General features: G+C 42.8%; 1 protein-coding gene across 1 annotated transcript in view; it reads left to right on the forward strand.

The window, feature by feature from the left end:
* LOC140387052 (IgGFc-binding protein-like) overlaps positions 1 to 20,724 on the forward strand; it is a 125,669-nt gene that overhangs the window by 34,452 nt on the left and 70,493 nt on the right. Inside the window, exon 6 of the mRNA XM_072470063.1 lies at positions 14,690 to 14,827. Within this exon, the coding sequence (XP_072326164.1) occupies positions 14,690 to 14,827 (138 nt within the window). The remainder of the gene's footprint in view (positions 1 to 14,689; positions 14,828 to 20,724) is intronic.

Consider the following 20,724-nt stretch of genomic DNA (forward strand, 5'->3'; position numbering starts at 1 on the left):
TATTTCTGGAGAGGATATTGAAATATTTATTGAGAGGATACTGAGACACCGGTGGGAAAGATATTGAGATATTAATGGGAAGGATATTGAGATATTAATCGGAAGAATATTGAGATATTGATGGGAAGGATAGTGTGATATTGATGGAGAGGATATTGATATACTGATGAGAAGAATATTGAGGTATTGATGGGAAGGATATTGAGATATTGATGGGAAGGATAATGCATATTAATGGAGAGGATATTGAGATATTTATGGAGTGGATATTAAGATATTGATGGGGAGTATATTGATATACTGATGGGAAGTATATTGAGATATTGATGAGAAAGATATTGAGATATTGATGGGAAAGTTATTGAGATATTGATGGGAAGGATAATGCGATATTGATGGAGAGGGCATAGAAATAATGATAGAAAGGATACTGATGGAGAGGATTTTGAGATAGAGATTGACCAAAATTTGGATATGTTGATGGGAAGGATATTGATATATTGATGGGAAGGGTATTGCGATATTTATGGAGAGGATATTGAGATATTGATGGGGAGGATATTGAGATATTGATGGAAAGAATATTGAAATATTGATGGAAAGGATATTGAGATATTTATGGAGAGGATATTGAGATATTGATGGGCAGGATATTGAGATATTTATTAAGAGGATATTGAGATATTTATGGAGAGGATATTGAGATATTTATGGAGAGGATATTGAGATACTGATGGGAAGCAAATTGAGATATTGATTGGTAGGCTATTGAGATATTGATGGGGAGAATATTGAGATATTGATGGGAAGGACATTGAGATATTGATGGGAAGGCTATTGAGATATTGATGGGAAGGATATTGAGATATTGATGGGAAGGATATTGAGATATTGATGGGAAGGATATTGAGATATTAATCGGAAGAATATTGAGATATTGATGCGAAGAATATTGAGATATTGATGGAGAGGATATTGAGATATTTCTGGAGAGGATATTGAAATATTTATTGAGAGGATACTGAGACACCGGTGGGAAAGATGTTGAGATATTAATGGGAAGGATATTGAGATATTAATCGGAAGAATATTGAGATATTGATGGGAAGGATAGTGTGATATTGATGGAGAGGATATTGAGATATTGATGGGAAGAATATTGAGATATTGATGGAGAGGATATTGAGATACTGATGAGAAGCATATTGAGATATTGATGGGAAGTATATTGAGATATTGATGGAGAGGATATTGAGATATTGATGGGAAGAATATTGAGATATTGATGGAGAGGATATTGAGATATTGATGGGAAGGATATTGAGATATTGATGGGAAAGATAACGCAATATTAATGGAGAGGATATTGAGATATTTATGGAGTGGATATTAAGATATTGATGGGGAGTATATTCAGATACTGATGGGAAGTATATTGAGATATTGATGGGAAAGATATTGAGATATTGATGTGAAAGTTATTGAGATATTGATGGGAAGGATAATGCGATATTGATGGAGAGGACATTGAAATAATGATAGAAAGGATACTGATGGAGAGGATTTTGAGATAGAGATTGACCAAAATTTGGATATGTTGATGGGAAGGATATTGATATATTGATGGGAAGTGTATTGCGATATTTATGGAGAGGATATTGAGATATTGATGGGGAGGATATTGAGATATTGATGGGCAGGATATTGAGATATTTATTAAGAGGATATTGAGATATTTATGGAGAGGATATTGAGATACTGATGGGAAGCAAATTGAGATATTGATGGGGAGAATATTGAGATATTGATGGGAAGGACATTGAGATATTGATGGGAAGGCTATTGAGATATTGATGGGAAGGATATTGAGATATTGATGGGAAGGATATTGAGATATTGATGGGAAGGATATTGAGATATTGATGGGAAGGATATTGAGATATTAATCGGAAGAATATTGAGATATTGATGGGAAGGATAGTGTGATATTGATGGAGAGGATATTGAGATATTGATGGGAAGAATATTGAGATATTGATGGAGAGGATATTGAGATATTGATGGGAAGAATATTGAGATATTGATGGAGAGGATATTGAGATATTTCTGGAGAGGATATTGAAATATTTATTGAGAGGATACTGAGACACCGGTGGGAAAGATATTGAGATATTAATGGGAAGGATATTGAGATATTAATCGGAAGAATATTGAGATATTGATGGGAAGGATAGTGTGATATTGATGGAGAGGACATTGATATACTGATGAGAAGAATATTGAGGTATTGATGGGAAGGATATTGAGATATTGATGGGAAGGATAATGCATATTAATGGAGAGGTTATTGAGATATTTATGGAGTGGATATTAAGATATTGATGGGGAGTACATTGATATACTGATGGGAAGTATATTGAGATATTGATGGGAAAGATATTGAGATATTGATGGGAAAGTTATTGAGATATTGATGGGAAGGATAATGCGATATTGATGGAGAGGACATAGAAATAATGATAGAAAGGATACTGATGGAGAGGATTTTGAGATAGAGATTGACCAAAATTTGGATATGTTGATGGGAAGGATATTGATATATTGATGGGAAGGGTCTTGCGATATTTATGGAGAGGATATTGAGATATTGATGGGGAGGATATTGAGATATTGATGGAAAGAATATTGAAATATTGATGGAAAGGATATTGAGATATTTATGGAGAGGATATGGAGATATTGATGGGCAGGATATTGAGATATTTATTAAGAGGATATTGAGATATTTATGGAGGGGATATTGAGATACTGATGGGAAGCAAATTGAGATATTGATTGGTAGGCTATTGAGATATTGATGGGGAGAATATTGAGATATTGATGGGAAGGACATTGAGAAATTGATGGGAAGGCTATTGAGATATTGATGGGAAGGATATTGAGATATTGATGGGAAGGATATTGAGATATTGATGGGAAGGATATTGAGATATTAATCGGAAGAATATTGAGATATTGATGGGAAGGATAGTGTGATATTGATGGAGAGGATATTGAGATATTGATGGGAAGAATATTGAGATATTGATGGAGAGGATATTGAGATACTGATGAGAAGCATATTGAGATATTGACGGGAAGCATACTGAGATATTGATGGAGAGGATATTGAGATATTGATGGGAAGAATATTAAGATATTGATGGAGAGGATATTGAGATATTGATGGGAAGAATATTGAGATATTGATGGAGAGGATATTGAGATATTTCTGGAGAGGATATTGAAATATTTATTGAGAGGATACTGAGACACCGGTGGGAAAGATGTTGAGATATTAATGGGAAGGATATTGAGATATTAATCGGAAGAATATTGAGATATTGATGGGAAGGATAGTGTGATATTGATGGAGAGGATATTGATATACTGATGAGAAGAATATTGAGGTATTGATGGGAAGGATATTGAGATATTGATGGGAAGGATAATGCATATTAATGGAGAGGATATTGAGATATTTATGGAGAGGATATTGAGATGCCTATGGTGAGAATATTGGGATATTGATGGAGAAGATATTGAGATACTGATGGGAAGCAAATTGAGATATTGATTGGTAGGCTATTGAGATATTGATGGGGAGCATATTGAGATATTGATGGGAAGGACATTGAGATATTGATGGGAAGGCTATTGAGATATTGATGGGAAGGATATTGAGATATTGATGGGAAGGATATTGAGATATTGATGGGAAGGATATTGAGATATTGATGGGGAGGATATTGAGATATTGATGGAGAAGATATTGAGATATTGATGAAGAGGATATTGAGATACTGATGGGAAGCATATTGAGATATTGATGGGTAGGCTATTGAGATATTGATGGGGAGTATATTGATATACTGATGAGAAGCATATTGAGATATTGATGGAGAAGATATTGAGATACTGATGGGAAGCATATTGAGATATTGATGGGTAGGCTGTTGATGGGAAGGATATTGAGATATTGATGGGAAGGATATTGAGATATTGATGGGAAGGATATTGAGATATTGATGGGGAGGATATTGTGATATTGATGGAGAGGATATTGAGATATTGATGGATAGTATATTGAGATATTGATGGGAAGAATATTGAGATATTGATGGAGAGGATATTGAGATACTGATGAGAAGCATATTGAGATATTGATGGGAAGCATATTGAGATATTGATGGAGAGGATATTGAGATATTGATGGGAAGAATATTGAGATAGTGATGGAGAGGATATTGAGATATTTATTGAGAGGATACTGAGACACCGGTGGGAAAGATATTGAGATATTAATGGGAAGGATATTGAGATATTAATCGGAAGAATATTGAGATATTGATGGGAAGGATAGTGTGATATTGATGGAGAGGATATTGATATACTGATGAGAAGAATATTGAGGTATTGATGGGAAGGATATTGAGATATTGATGGGAAGGATAATGCATATTAATGGAGAGGATGTTGAGATATTTATGGAGTGGATATTAAGATATTGATGGGGAGTATATTGAGATATTGATGGGAAAGATATTGAGAAATTGATGGGAAAGTTATTGAGATATTGATGGGAAGGATAATGCAATATTGATGGAGAGAACATTGAAATAATGATAGAAAGGATACTGATGGAGAGGATTTTGAGATAGAGATTGACCAAAATTTGGATATGTTGATGGGAAGGATATTGATATATTGATGGGAATACTATTGAGGTATTGATGGAAAGGGTATTGCGATATTTATGGAGAGGATATTGAGATATTAATGGGCAGGATATTGGGATATTTATGGAGAGGATATTGAGATGCCTATGGTGAGAATATTGGGATATTGATCGAGAAGATATTGAGATACTGATGGGAAGCAAATTGAGATATTGATTGGTAGGCTATTGAGATATTGATGGGGAGCATATTGAGATATTGATGGGAAGGACATTGAGATATTGATGGGAAGGCTATTGAGATATTGATGGGAAGGATATTGAGATATTGATGGGAAGGATATTGAGATATTGATGGGAAGGATATTGAGATATTGATGGGGAGGATATTGAGATATTGATGGAGAATATATTGAGATATTGATGAAGAGGATATTGAGATACTGATGGGAAGCATATTGAGATATTGATGGGTAGGCTATTGAAATATTGATGGGGAGGATATTGATATACTGATGAGAAGCATATTGAGATATTGATGGAGAAGATATTGAGATACTGATTGGAAGCATATTGAGATATTGATGGGTAGGCTATTGATGGGAAGGATATTGAGATATTGATGGGAATGATATTGAGATATTGATGGGAAGGATATTGAGATATTGATGGGGAGGATATTGTGATATTGATGGAGATGATATTGAGATATTGATGGATAGGATATTGAGATATTGATGGGAAGAATATTGAGATATTGATGGAGAGGATATTGAGATACTGATGAGAAGCATATTGAGATATTGTTGGGAAGCATATTGAGATATTGATGGAGAGGGTATTGAGATATTGATGGGAAGAATATTGAGATATTGATGGAGAGGATATTGAGATATTTCTGGAGAGGATATTGAAATATTTATTGAGAGGATACTGAGACACCGATGGGAAAGATATTGAGATATTAATGGGAAGGATATTAAGATATTAATCGGAAGAATATTGAGTTATTGATGGGAAGGATAGTGTGATATTGATGGAGAGGATATTGATATACTGATGAGAAGAATATTGAGGTATTGATGGGAAGGATATTGAGATATTGATGGGAAGGATAATGCATATTAATGGAGAGGATATTGAGATATTTATGGAGTGGATATTAAGATATTGATGGGGAGTATATTGAGATACTGATGGGAAGTATATTGAGATATCGATGGGAAAGATATTGAGATATTGATGGGAAAGTTATTGAGATATTGATGGGAAGGATAATGCAATATTGATGGAGAGAACATTGAAATAATGATAGAAAGGATACTGATGGAGAGGATTTTGAGATAGAGATTGACCAAAATATAGATATGTTGATGGGAAGGATATTGATATATTGATGGGAAGACTATTGAGGTATTGATGGAAAGGGTATTGCGATATTTATGGAGAGGATATTGAGCTATTGATGGGCAGGATATTGAGATATTTATGGAGAGGATATCGAGATACCTCTGGTGAGAATATTGAGATATTGATGGAGAAGATATTGAGATACTGATGGGAAGCATATTGAGATATTGATGGGTAGGCTATTGAGATATTGATGGGGAGGATATTGAGATATTGATGGGAAGGACATTGAGATATTGATGGGAAGGCTATTGAGATATTGATGGGAAGGATATTGAGATATTGATGGGAAGGACATTGAGGTATTGATGGGAAGGATATTGAGATATTGATGGGGAAGATATTGAGATATTGATGAAAGGATATTGAGATACTGATGAAGAGGATATTGAGATACTGATGGGAAGCATATTGAGATATTGATGGGTAGGTTATTGAGATATTGATGGGGAGGATATTGAGATATTGATGGAGAGGATATTGATGGGAAGAATTGTGAGATATTGATGGAGAGGATATTGAGATACTGATGAGAAGCATATTGAGATATTGATGGGAAGGATATTGAGATATTGATGGGAAGGATATTTAGATATTGATGGGAAGAATATTGAGATATTGATGGAGAGGATATTAAGATATTGATGGGAAGGATATTGATGGATAGGACATTGAGATATTGATGGGAAGGATATTGAGATATTGATGGAGAGGATATTGAGATATTGATGGGAAGAACATTGAGATATTGATGGAGAGGATATTGAGATACTGATGAGAAGCCTATTGAGATATTGATGGGAAGGATATTGAGATATTGATGGGGAGGATATTGTGATATTGATGGAGAGGATATTGAGATATTGATGGATAGGATATTGAGATATTGATGGGAAGAATATTGAGATATTGATGGAGAGGATATTGAGATACTGATGAGAAGCATATTGAGATATTAATGGGAAGCATATTGAGATATTGATGGAGAGGATATTGAGATATTGATGGGAAGAATATTGAGATATTGATGGAGAGAATATTGAGATACTGATGAGAAGCATATTGAGATATTGATGGGAAGCATATTGAGATATTGATGGGGAGGATATTGAGATATTGATGGACAGGATATTGAGATATTGATGGAGAGGATATTGAGATATTGATGGGAAGAAAAATGCGATATTTATGGAGAGGATAGTGAGATATTTATGGAGAGGATATTAAGATATTGAAGGAGGGGATATTGAGATTTTGAATCGAAGTATATTGAGATATTGATCTGAAGGATAGAGGTTTTGATGGGAAGGATATTAAGCTATTGATGTGAAGGACAATGCAATATTGATGGAGAGGATATTGAAATAGTGATAGAAACGATACTAATGGAGGGGATGTTGAGATATAGATTGACCAAAATTTGCATATGTTGATGGGAAGGATATTGAGGTATTGATGGGAAAGATATTGACATAAGGATAGAGAGAATATTAAATATTGATGGAAAGGATATTGAGATATTGATGGGAAGGATATTGAGAAATTGATGGGAAGGATAATGCGATAGTGATGGAGAGGGTATCGAGATAGTGACAGAAAGGATGCCGATGGGAAGGATGTTGTGATATAGACTGTCCAGAATTTGGATATGTTGATAGGAAGGATATTGAGACATTGATGGAAAGGATATTATGAATTTGATGGAGAGGAAAGTAAGATATCGATGGAGAGGATATTGAGATATTGATGGAGAGGATATTGAGATATTGATGGAGAGGATATTGAGATCTTGTTGGGGAAGATATTGATATCTTGTTATGGAGGATATTGAGATCTTGTTGAGGAGGATATGGAGATCTATTTTGGTAGGAAATGAGATCTTGTTGCGGAGGATATTGAGATCTATTTGGGGAGGATATGAGATGTTATTGCACAGGATATTGAGATATTGTTGGGGAGTATATAGAAATATTGATGGAGAAGATATAGATATACTGATGAATTGGATATAGAGATATTGTTGGGATTGGATATTGAGTAAGGATACTGTTTTTAAAAAAAAAAAAATTTTATTAAAGGTTTTCATAAAATATCAATAACAAAATGAGAAAGAAAAAAGAACCCAACAGGGGTAAGTACAAAACACAATCTAAAAAAGCAACCCCCCAAACCCCCCCCTGTACATAAATAATAAATTAACATTAACCCCCTGACTTAACACAACAGGTGTATACACCCCCTCAGACCCTCCAGTGTAAATAACATAAACAAAAATAAAGTAAACCACCCCCCCACCCCCCGAGTTGCTGCTGCCATTGACCAATGTCTAGCGTTCTGCCAGAAAGTCTAAGAACGGTTGCCACCGCCTAAAGAACCCTTGTACCGACCCTCTCAAGGCGAATTTCACCCTCTCCAACTTAATAAACCCCACCATATCGCTGATCCAGGATTCCACACTGGGGGCCTCGTATCTTTCCACTGAAGGAGAATCCTCCGCCGGGCTACCAGGGACGCAAAGGCCAGAATTCCAGCCTCTTTCGCCTCCTGCACTCCCGGCTACTCTGCCACCCCAAATATTGTGAGCCCCCAGCCCGGTTTGACCCTGGATCCTACCACCCTCGACACTGTCCTCGCTACGCCCTTCCAAAATTCCTCCAGCGCTGGGCATGCCCAGAACATCTGGGTGTGATTTTCTGGGCTCCCTGAGCACCTAACACACCTGTCCTCACCCCCAAAGAACCTGCTCATCCTTGTCCCGGTCATGTGTGCCCTGTGCAGCACCTTAAACTGTATGAGGCTGAGCCTCGCGCATGAAGAGGAAGAGTTCACCCTCCCTAGGGCATCTGCCCACGTCCCCTCTTCGATCTCCTCTCCCAACTCCTCCTCCCACTTACCTTTCAACTCCACCACCGAGGCCTCCTCCTCCTCCTGCATCACCTGGTAAGTTTCCGAGATCTTCCCCAATCCCACCCACCCCCCCGAGAGCACCCTGTCCTGTACTGTGTGTGGCAGTAGCTGTAGGAATTCCACCACCTGCCGTCTGGCAAACGCCCTTACCTGTAAGTACCTGAAGGTGTTCCCCGGGGGGGAGCCCGTACTTCTCCAGCTCACCCAAGTTCGCGAACGTCCTGTCCACACACAGGTCCCCTAACTTTCGTATGCCTGCCCTGTGCCACCCCGAAAACCCTCCACCTGTTCCTCCTGGGGCGAACCGGTGGTTCCCCCGTAATGGGGTCCACGCCGAGGCCCTAACTTCCCCCCAATGCTGCCTCCACTGCCCCCAAATTTTGAGGGCCGCCACCACCACCGGGCTCGTGGTATATCTCCTTGGAGGGAGCGGCAGCGGCGCCGTTGCCAGCGCCCCCAGACTTGTACCCACACAGGACGCTGTCTCCAGCCTCTTCCATGCAGCCCCCTCCCCCTCCATCACCCACTTGCGCACCATTGTCACATTGGCGGCCCAGTAGTACCCACAGAGGTTGGGCAGCGCCAGCCCCCCCTATCTCTACTCCGCTCCAGGAACACCCTTCTCACCCTCGGAGTCCCTCGCGCCCACACAAACCCCATTATACTCCTGTTAACCCGCCTGAAAAAAGCCTTCGGGATAAATACAGGGAGGCACTGGAACAGGAAGAAAAACCTTGGGAGCACCGTCATTTTCATTGACTGCACCCTACCCGCCAGGGACAGCGGCAATGCGTCCCACCTCTTGAACTCCTCCTCCATTTGCTCCACCAGCCTTGTAAAGTTAAGCCTATGCAGGGCCCCCCAGCTCCTGGCCACCTGGACCCCCAAATATCTGAAACTCCTCTCCGCCCTTTTTAGTGGGAGCTCGCCAATCCCCCTCTCCTGGTCCCCTAGCTGAACTACGAACAGCTCGCTCTTCCCCATATTGAGCTTGTACCCCGAAAAGTCCCCGAATTCCCTAAGGATCCTCATTACCTCTGGCATTCCTCCCACCGGGTCCGCCACATACAGCAGCAGGTCGTCCGCATAAAGCGACACCCTGCGCCCCTTCTCCAGCCCGCACCAACCCCCTTCAGTTCCTCGACTCTCTCAGTGCCATAGCCAGGGGTTCAATCGCCAGTGCGAAGAGCAGGGGGGACAGGGGACACCCCTGTCTCGTCCCTTGGTGCAACCAAAAGTACTCGGACCTCCTCCTATTTGTGGCCACACTCGCCATCGGGACCTCGTACAACAGCCTAACCCACCTGACAAATCTCTCCCCAAACCCAAACCTCTTCAGCACCTCCCACAGGTACCCCCACACTCTACCCTATCGAAGGCTTTCTCAGCGTCCATCGCCACCACTATCTCCGCCTCCCCCTCCCTCGCCAGCATCATGATAACGTTCAAAAGCCTCCGTACATTCGCGTTCAACTGTCTCCCCTTCACAAACCCCGTCTGGTCTTCGTGGATGATCTGCGGCACATAATCCTCAATCCTCATGGCTAAGACCTTCGCCAGCACCTTGGCATCTACATTTAGCAAGGAAATCGGTCTGTAAGACCCACATTGCAGGGGATCCTTGTCCCGCTTCAGGATCAAGGAGATCAGTGCCCGGGACATCGTCGGGGGTAAAGCCCCCCCCTCCCTTGCCTCATTAAAGGTCCTAACTAACAGCGGGCCCAACAGGTCCATATATTTTTTATAGAACTCGACCGGGAAACCGTCCGGCCCCGGTGCCTTCCCCGCCTGCATGCTTCCTATCCCTTTGATCAGCTCCTCCAGCCCAATCGGGGCCGCCAGTCCCGCCACCAGTCCCTCTTCCACCTTTGGAAACCTCAATTGGTCCAGGAAACGGCACATCCCTTCCTCCTCCCGTGGGGGCTCGGATCGGTACAATTCCTCGTAAAAGTCCCCGAAGACCCCATTGATGCCAACCCCACTCCGCACCACGCTCCCTCCCCTGTCCTTAACTCCCCCGAATTCCCCGGTCACCAGGTCGAATTCGGCCTGGAGGCCGCGCCTCTTCCTCAACAATCCTTCCTCAGGTTCTTCCGCATACCTCCTGTCTACCCTCACCATCTCCCCCACCAGCCTCTCCCTCTCCCCCCCGCTCCCTCCGCTCCTTGTGGGCCCTGATGGAGATCAGCTCTCCCCTCACCACCGCCTTCAGTGCCTCCCATACCATCCCCACTCGGACCTCCACGTTGTCGTTGGTCTCCAAGTACCTCTCTATACTTCCTCGGACCCGCTCGCTCACCTCCTCGTCCGCCAACAGCCCCACCTCCAAGCGCCACAGCGGGCGCTGGTCCCTCTCCTCCCCCATCTCCAAGTCCACCCAATGCGGGGCGTGGTCCGAAATGGCTATTGCTGAATACTCGGTATCCTCTACTCTCGCTATCAGCACCCTACTCAAAATTAAAAAGTCGATTCGAGAATAAGCCTTATGGACATGTGAGAAGAATGAAAATTCCCTAGCCCCCGGCCTTGCAACTCTCCAAGGGTCCACCCCTCCCATTTGGTCCATAAATCCCCTCAACACTCTCGCCACCGCCGGCTTCCTACCCGTCCTAGACCTGGAGCGATCCAGTGCCGGATCCAACACCATGTTAAAGTCTCCCCCCATTATCAGGCCCCCCACTTCCAAGTCTGGGATCCGACCCAACATACGCCGCATAAAACCCGCATCGTCCCAGTTCGGGGCATACACATTGACCAGTACCACCCTCTCTCCCTGCAACTTACCACTTACCATTATGTACCTACCGCCATTATCTGCCACAATGCTCGACGCCTCGAATAACACCTTCTTTCCCACAAGATCGCCACCCCTCGATTTTTGGCATCTAGCCCCGAGTGAAACACCTGACCTACCCACCCTTTCCTCAGCCTTACCTGGTCTGCCACCTTCAGGTGTGTCTCCTGGAGCATAACCACATCCGCCTTGAGCCCCTTCAGGTGCGCGAACACACGGCCCATTCAGTCCCCTTACATTCCAGGTTATCAGCCGGATTAGGGGGCTACCTGCCCCCCTCCCCGCCGACTAGCCATGACCCCTCCTCGGCCAGCCACGCGCCCGCACCCCACACCCGGCCCGTTCCCCACAGCGGCATACCCCCGTCTTGGCCCACCCCACTCGCTCCAGCTCCTCCTTGATCTTAGCAGCGGCAACTCGATTCCCCCCCCCCCACCCCACCACCCCACCCCCATCCCCCCCCCCCAACCCCCCACCCCCAATCCCCCACCCAGCTAGGACCCATCCTAGCTGGTTTACTCCACCCATTGCACTTCCGCAAGTCAGCTGACTCCTGCTGACCCCGGCCACTCCCGCCTCCCCTTCGACTCCTCCCATTGTGTGGCACACCCTCCTCTCCCGCTCCCCATTCACAGGCTCTCCCCCTCCGTTCTGAGCGCGGGAAACAATCCTCGCTTCCCGCCCCGGTCCTGTCCCCCCCAGTCTTCGGCGCGGGAAAAAAATCCCGCGCTATGGTAAGGATACTGCTATGGGCGAGGCGTTTTCAGAACCCCAAAATGTATCATGGAGTTCAACCAACCTCTCCCTTTAATGTATTGTTGCTTTTCCTAGCACACGGCTTGTTCCCTAGGCGTAGGATTACAATTATGGACACGTGGGATTTTAAACACAAAATGTTGAGATATAGATGGACACAATTTGGATATGTTGATGGGAAGTATATTGAAATATTGATGGAAAGGATATTGAGGTATTCAAGGAAAGGATATTCAGATATTGATGGAAATGATATTGAGATATTGATGGAACAATATTGAGATATTGATGGAACAATATTGAGATATTGATGGGAAGGATGTTGCTTGGAAGCATGTTGAGATATTCATGGACAGGATATTGAGATATTGATGGGAAGGATACAGATGGGAAGGATGTTGAGAAGTAGATGGAAAGGATATTATGATATTGATGGGGAGGAAATTAAGATAGAGATGGAAACGATACTGATGGGAAGGATGTTGAGATGTAGATGGCCAAAATCTTGGTATGGTGATGGGAAGGATACTGAAATATTAATGGGAAGGATATTGAGATATTGATGGGAATGTTATCGAGGTATGGATCAAGAGGATATTAAATATTGATGGAAAGGATAGTACATAGCGATGGGAGAGGACATTGAGATATTGATGGGGAGGATATTGAGCTTTTAATGGGAAAGATTTTGAAGTATTGATGCTGAGATATTGATTGAAAGAATATTGAGATATGATGGAGAGGATATTGAGATATTGATGGAAAGGATACTGATGGGAAGGATTTTGCGATATTGATGTGTGGAATCCATTAATATAACTGAGCCTGTGCAAGGGTCATGATTATACAGCTCCTGTGCAGAGGTCATAAGCTAAACTGCAATCCAAGCAAATAGCTGATTCTTACTAATGATGCAAGTCTGTGGAGACAGGGAGATGAGAGTAATCATAACAGGAATGGCTTTTTTCTGTAAACTATCATTGTTTTCAGGTCAAAGGGAAGATAAGAAGGCGAGAGGGGGGATGGAAAGAGCTAGTCTTTCATTGGTCCAACTGCCCTGTTTTCTATCGCTTTCTATTGGTTAGAATTACTGTCCTTTCATTGGTCTAAAATGAAAGTTTAACTGTGAGATTATTGGCGTATGCGACAATCAATTAAAGGCGTAAAATGTCTCTGTTAATTCTACTGGTTAAATCAAGCTATAAATGTTTCTGCTTACTAAGATAATTTAGAGTAAGGCAGTGCATCGCACTGGTTTTGCTCCCCATGTGCACATGTCAGTAAAGTTTGATCAAAGAGCTCCTGTGTCAGCCTTATAATACTTCGACAGATGGACCGAATTGGAGATGGACTGTGCTACCGTGCCGTCCCGTTGTGATGTAGGAGATGCGGCAGCCAAATTTTGCACATCAGAATCCCTCAAGCAGAATGCCATGAAGACCCAGATCATGCACGGTGGCCCAGTGGTTCGTACTGCTGCTTCACAGCATCAGGGACCCGGGTTCAATTCCGGACTTGGGTAACTGTCTGTTGAGTTTGCACGTTTTCCCCGTGCCTGCATGATTTTCCTCCGGGTGATCAAGTTTCCTCCCAGAGTCCAAAGAATTGCTGCTTGGATGGATTGCCCTGTAGTGTCCAAATGTTAGATGGGGTTTCGGGGATAGGATGGGGCACTGGGCCAAGGTAAAGTTCTCATTCAGAGGGTCGGTGCATTCTCAATGGACCGAGTGGCCTCCTTCTGCACCGTGGAGATTCTATTATTCTGTTCTGTGACTATCTGATTGAGCTATGTGCATCAGAAGATTAATGTTGGCTTCCAGACATTGGGGAGATCTTTTCCGTCCCACCTTCTGGCCTTTCCCCTTCAAAATGATGCCATAGTATCGTCTGCATCCACCGTTATTCCACCCTGTTATCAGCGAGTTCAATCTTTGCAGGTATACCTGAATTCAGCAGTCGCTGAATTTCACTTCTCATACAATTCAAACCTTCTTGATATGTTTAACCTCAGGTAACACCATGGCGTGTGAGTGCCTCACATTTAGTTTAAATCGAAATACTCAACGTAACTGTTTATTCAATACTAGAAACATTTCATATTCTAGGTTAACAGTTTTCAAGCAGTACTAATCACGAATGGACCTCAATCGTTCATTATTCTCAACTATGGAGACATTCAATGGACAACTGGGACGGCAAGTGGTGGTAGCTCTCAGACTGGACTTGGGGGAACGCCGGCACAGGTAAATGCAAATTTAAATGTTCTGTTTTGTGCTTTTCGGAGAGCCATAGAGTTTTACACCACAGAAAAAGGCCCTTCAGCCCATCATGTTGTGCCGACCATCAAGCACCAATCTATTCTAATCCCATTTTCCAGCACTTGGTCCTTAGCCTTGTATGGCTATGGCATTTAAGTGCTCATCTAAATGCTTACTAAGCGTTGTGAGGGTTCTCACCGCTACCAGGCTTTCAGGCAGTGAGTTCCAGATTCCCCACCACCCCCTAGGTGCAAAAGCTTTTCCTCAAATCCCATCTAAATATCTTGCTCCTGACATTTGATCTTAAATCTTCAGTGACCTGAACTTTTGAGAAATTTGAATCGGGGTGAATGAGAAACTGAAGGAATCTGACCTTCTACAACCCAAAATATGTTGTCTTCAATGAAAGTCAGTGGTTATGAGATTCAGCCACACCTGTCAGGTCAGTAAATAGCACAGGCATGGCTCCTCATCCTCTCAATGCATTGCCATTGAAATCCCCAAAGATTTAATTTTTGACAACTTCGCTCCTGTATTTGCATTTTGTTCTCTAATATCATTCCCTTCCACATATACTGTGACCATTGTTACGACCCCCTGGGCTAATGTGCCATCAATTCCAGCCCCACTTGACCCAAAGTCACAACACAATTAAAATTAATAATTAATCCTTAGAAAAACACCCGAAGCCTTTGGCTCTTTGCTGCCCAATAACTACAGTCACCAGGTTTGTAAATGTAAACACAATTAAGTTTATGAATAACAGGAACTATAATTAAACATGCAGCAAATACAATAGGTTAAATATTGTCCAATTCCTAAGCTCCCTCTTTAACTCATCCCATTCTCTCTACCCACACACACAAAGACGGACAAACACAGAGGGCAGAAGAGGGATGTAAAATAATAAGTAAAATAAAAAATAAGAATCTTTGTTTCAGTTTGTTGTTTCCAGTACACCTTCCATCAAGCCTTTCAGTTCAAGATTTCTGTTTCCAGCCATGGTTTTCACTGTGGATTAATTCAGGTCTCTGCAGTTTCAGAAATACATCAGCCTTTCTGGAGAAAACATGAAGGAGAAAGAGAGAGAGAGCAGATCCTTTTCTCCAAGAGTACAGGTCTCCAACCATGTTTCCCCTGGGTCTCTGAAAATCATCCCACTCTGGCAGGGCCCAATCGCCGCCTGTTACTGGGCAGAATATAGCCTTTTGTCCAATTCATTGGCCACCAGCCAACCAATCGAATTGAGCCTCACTGATCTATTGGGTGCCGAAAAACTTGAAATTTTCTGTCCAAAGCCAGCACAGTGTACTATGTTGTAACTTTCAAGTTCCTAATTTCTCCTGCTCAACTGAAAGATACATGCCCATTTAGCATCCATAGATCAACATGATAACGACAAAATTAAAGAAAAGATAATAAGGGAATCTACAGGAAGGGCCCTCACACCATCCATCACTAATCCTCACCACACCCCTGCGCCAACTCATGTCAACCCCACTGACTCTGACCTGTCAGAATGCTTTTGCAAAACCCTGTTCTGGATTTGCGAACATATCCCCAGTTAAATACTGGGAAGACTGAAGCCAGTGTCTCCAGCACAACCTACTATGCCCATGGCAGCCAATTGGATTCCAACTCCCTCACTGATACCAGTGTTTTTCCAGTTACTACTGACCGATAATCCTCTAAGTGACAAGAATCTCACACCTATTCATTGCAATTTATCTTGAACACTCCTTGACCTTAATTAATCTGTGATCAAAGGCTCACCTAGGCATTTGCCATCTGAGGGGAGATGATGGTGTAGGGGCATTATCACTGGACTAGTAATGCAGAGACCCAAGGCAATGATTTGGGGACCCGGGTTCGAATCCCACCATGGCAGATGGTGAAATTGAAATTTCTCCAAGTATTCAATAAACATCTGGAGTTAAAAGTCTAATATGGTAGCAGTGTGGATTGTGGGAGCAACACATCTGGTTTCAGTAGTGTTCTTTGGGGAAGAAAATCTGCCATCTTTACCTGGTCTGGCCTACAGATCACCCCTTACAACTCACTCAGTTCAAGAACAATTAGTGATAGGCAATAAAAATTATGGTACAATGTTATTGGAAAGTTCTTCTGAGAAGCTTCCTCACCCTGATGCTCAGTAAACCTTTCCCAGCTGAATCTCCTCAGAGATGTGGCTTTTTCGAGGTTGAACAATTGTAGCACGCCGTCAGTTTATCTGTGTCATTTGTCTTTCCGCTCGACTGTTCATTGACTGTTGGTGTTTCGTATCCATCCACCATTCGGCGAAATGCTTGTCTGCCTGTGTCTTTCATCTGATCTCGGTAATTTGCCTGTTGTCTGTATATCATTGTCATCTACCACCTGGAGTTCGGCTGTTGTCTGTTGTGTGTTGTTTGGCTGTTGTTCCTCTGCCTGTAGTTTGTCCGTTTTCTGTCTGTAATTTGAATGTCTCAGCCTGTGGTTAGTCTGTTTTTGTCTGTAATATGTCTGTCTTTCAGCCTGTAATTTGGCTGCATCTGTGCCTGGAGTCAGTCAGTCTGCCTGTGTCAATTTATCTACCCCAATTATAATCATTTTTTGTTCACCAGAGAATTGAAAAAGTCTCTTCGCTCGAGCAGATATTCAGGATTTTGTTCACAATTGCAACAGTGGGATTCATGCTGATTCAAACATTCAACATCTGTCTGTCTCCTCACTGTCTCATGTGGTTAGCACTGTTGCTACACAACGCCAGGGACCCGGGTTTAATTCCCGGCTTGAGTCACTGTCTGTGTAGAGTTTGCACATTCTCCCACTGACTGTGTAGGTTTGCTCCGGGTGCTCTGGTTTCCTCCCACAGTCCAAAGATGTGCAGGTTAGGTGGATTGTCCCTCAGTGTCCAAAGGTTGGGTGGGTTGCCTGGTTGCGCGGATGGAATGGAGGTGTGGGCTCAGATAAAGTGGTCTTTCAGAGGCCAATCTAGACTCGATGGGCCAAATGGCCTCCTTTTGCACTGTAAATTCTATGATAACTCTTTGATGAAACCTCCGTAAATTAAACTGATTAAACTGTTATCACTGATTGGTTCTTTTCAATAAGTTGACCTTTCAAGAATTATTTTGTTTTATTTGGGTTGATTACATCATGGTTTCTTAGGTTCTAACCTGATAGTAGAAGATAGCACTCAAAGTACATACACATCAAAACAATCCACAGAATCTATAATGGATTAATCACTCGAATATACAAACACAGGAACAAATAAATTATGAGCAGGAGTAGACCTCTCAGCCCCTTAAGCCTGCTACCCCATTCAATAAGATCATGGCTAACCTGATTGTAACCCCAGCTCCAAATTCCTACTGACCCCCGATAACCTTTCACCCCCTTGATCATCAAGAATCTATCCACCTCTGCCTTAAAGATATTCAAAGATTCTGCTTCCACTACCTTTTGAGGAAGAGAGTTCCAGAGACTCTCGATCCTCTGAGAGAAAAATATTCTCCTCATCTCAGTCTTAAATGGCTGACCCCTTACTTTTAAACAGTGACCCCTAGTTCTGATTCCCCCACAAGAGGAAACATTCTCTTCACATCCACCCTGTTAATAGCCCTCAGGATCTTAAAAGGTTAGAACATAGAACAGTACAGCTCAGAACAGGCCCTTCGGCCCTCGATGTTGTGCCGAGCTTTGTCCGAAACCAAGATCAAGCTATCCCTCTCTCTGTCATTCTGGTGTGCTCCATGTGCCTATCCAATAACCGCTTGAAAGTTCCTAAAGTGTCCGACTCCACTATCACAGCAGGCAGTCCATTCCACATCCTAACCACTCTCTGAGTAAAGAACCTACCTCGGACATCCCTCCTATATCTCCCACCCCGAACCTTATGGTTATGCCCCCTTGTAACAGCTACATCCACCTGAGGAAATAATCTCTGAACATCCACTCTATCTATCCCCCTCATCATCTTATAAACCTCTATTAAGTCACCTCTCATCCTCCTTCGCTCCAATGAGAAAAGCCCTAGCTCCCTCAACCTTTCCTCATAAGACCTACCATCCAATCCAGGCAGTATCCTGGTAAATATCCTTTGGACCCTTTCCGATGCTTCCACATCCTTCCTATAATGAGGTGACCAGAACTGCATACAATACTCCAAATGTGGTCTCACCAGGGTCCTGTACAGTTGCAGCATGACCCCACGGCTCTTAAACGCAAGCCCCCTGTTAATAAACGCTAACACACTATAGGCCTGCTTCATGGCTCTATCCACTTGAGTGGCAACTTTCAGAGATCTGTGGACATGAACCCCAAGATCTCTCAGTTCCTCCACATTCCTCAGAACCCTGCCGTTGACCCTGTAATCCGCATTCAAATTTGTCCTACCAAAATGAATCACCTTGCACTGATCAGGGTTAAACTCCATCTGCCATTTTTCAGCCCAGCTCTGCATCCTATCAATGTCTCTTTGCAGCCTACAAAAGCCCTCCACCTCATCCACTACTCCACCAATCTTGGTGTCATCAGCAAATCTACTGACCCACCCTTCTGCCTCCTCCTCCAAGTCATTGATAAAAATCACAAATAGCAGAAGACCCAGCACTGATCCCTGTGATACACCGCTGGTAACTGGTCTCCAGTCTGAAAATGTTCCATCCACCACCACCCTCTGTCTTCTATGTGATAGCCAGTGACTTATCAATTGGCCAAATTTCCCTCTATCCCACACCTCCTTACTTTCTTCATGAGCCGACCATGGGGAACCTTTTCAAACGCCTTACTGAAATCCATGTATACGATATCAACTGCTCTACCTTCATCTACACACTTAGTTACCTCCTCAAAGAATTCAATAAAATTTGTGAGGCAAGACTTTCCCTTCACGAATCCGTGTTGACTATCCCGGATTAAGCTGCATCTTTACAAATGGTCATTAATCCTATCCCTCAGGACCTTTTCCATTAACTTACCGACCACCGAAGTAAGACTAACTGGCCTATAATCACCAGGATCATTACGATTCCCTTTCTTGAACAGAGGAACAACATTCGCCACTCTCCAGTCCTCTGGCATTATCCCCGTGGACAGTGAGGACCCAACGATCAACGTCAAAGGCTCTGCAATCTCATCCCTTGCCTCCCAAAGAATCCTAGGATATATCCCATCTGGCCCAGGGGACTTGTCGACCCTCAGGTTTTTCAAAATTGCTAATAAATCTTTCCTCAGAACATCTACCTCCAGCCTACCCGCCTGTATCACACTCTCATCCTCAAAAACATAGCCCCTCTCCTTGGTGAACACTGAAGAAAAGTATTCATTCAACGCCTCTCCTTTCTCTTCTGACTCCATGCACAAGTTCCCACTACTGTCCTTGACTGGCCCTAACCTCACCCTGGTCATTCTTTTATTTCTCTTACTCTTCCAAACCTCTAGTGAAATCATCGCTAACCTCTCCAACCTTTCCTCATCAAGCAACCCACCCATTAATGGCATCAACAAACATACTGGTGGAGAGACTGTAGAAGGATTTGGACAGGCTGGGAGATTGGGCAAAGAGGTGGCAGATGGAATACAATGCGTAAAAGTGTGAAATTATGCACTTTGGTAGGAAGAACAGAGGCATAGACTATTTTCTAAATAGGGAAATGCTTCGGAAGTCTGAAGCCCAAAGGGACTTACGAGTCCTAGTTCAAGATTCTCTTCAGGTTATCGTGCAGGTTCCGTTGCCAGTTAGGAAGGCAAATGCAATGTTAGCATTGATGTCGAGAGGGCAAGAATACAAGGGGAGAGATGTACTGCTGAGGCTGAAAAAGACTCTGGTCACACCCCATTTGGAATATTGTCAGTAGTTTTGGGCACCCGTAGCTAAGGAATGAAGTGCTGACCTT

The sequence above is a fragment of the Scyliorhinus torazame genome, chromosome 12 (genome assembly GCF_047496885.1).
Source record: "Scyliorhinus torazame isolate Kashiwa2021f chromosome 12, sScyTor2.1, whole genome shotgun sequence".
Taxonomy (NCBI): Eukaryota; Metazoa; Chordata; class Chondrichthyes; order Carcharhiniformes; family Scyliorhinidae; genus Scyliorhinus; species Scyliorhinus torazame.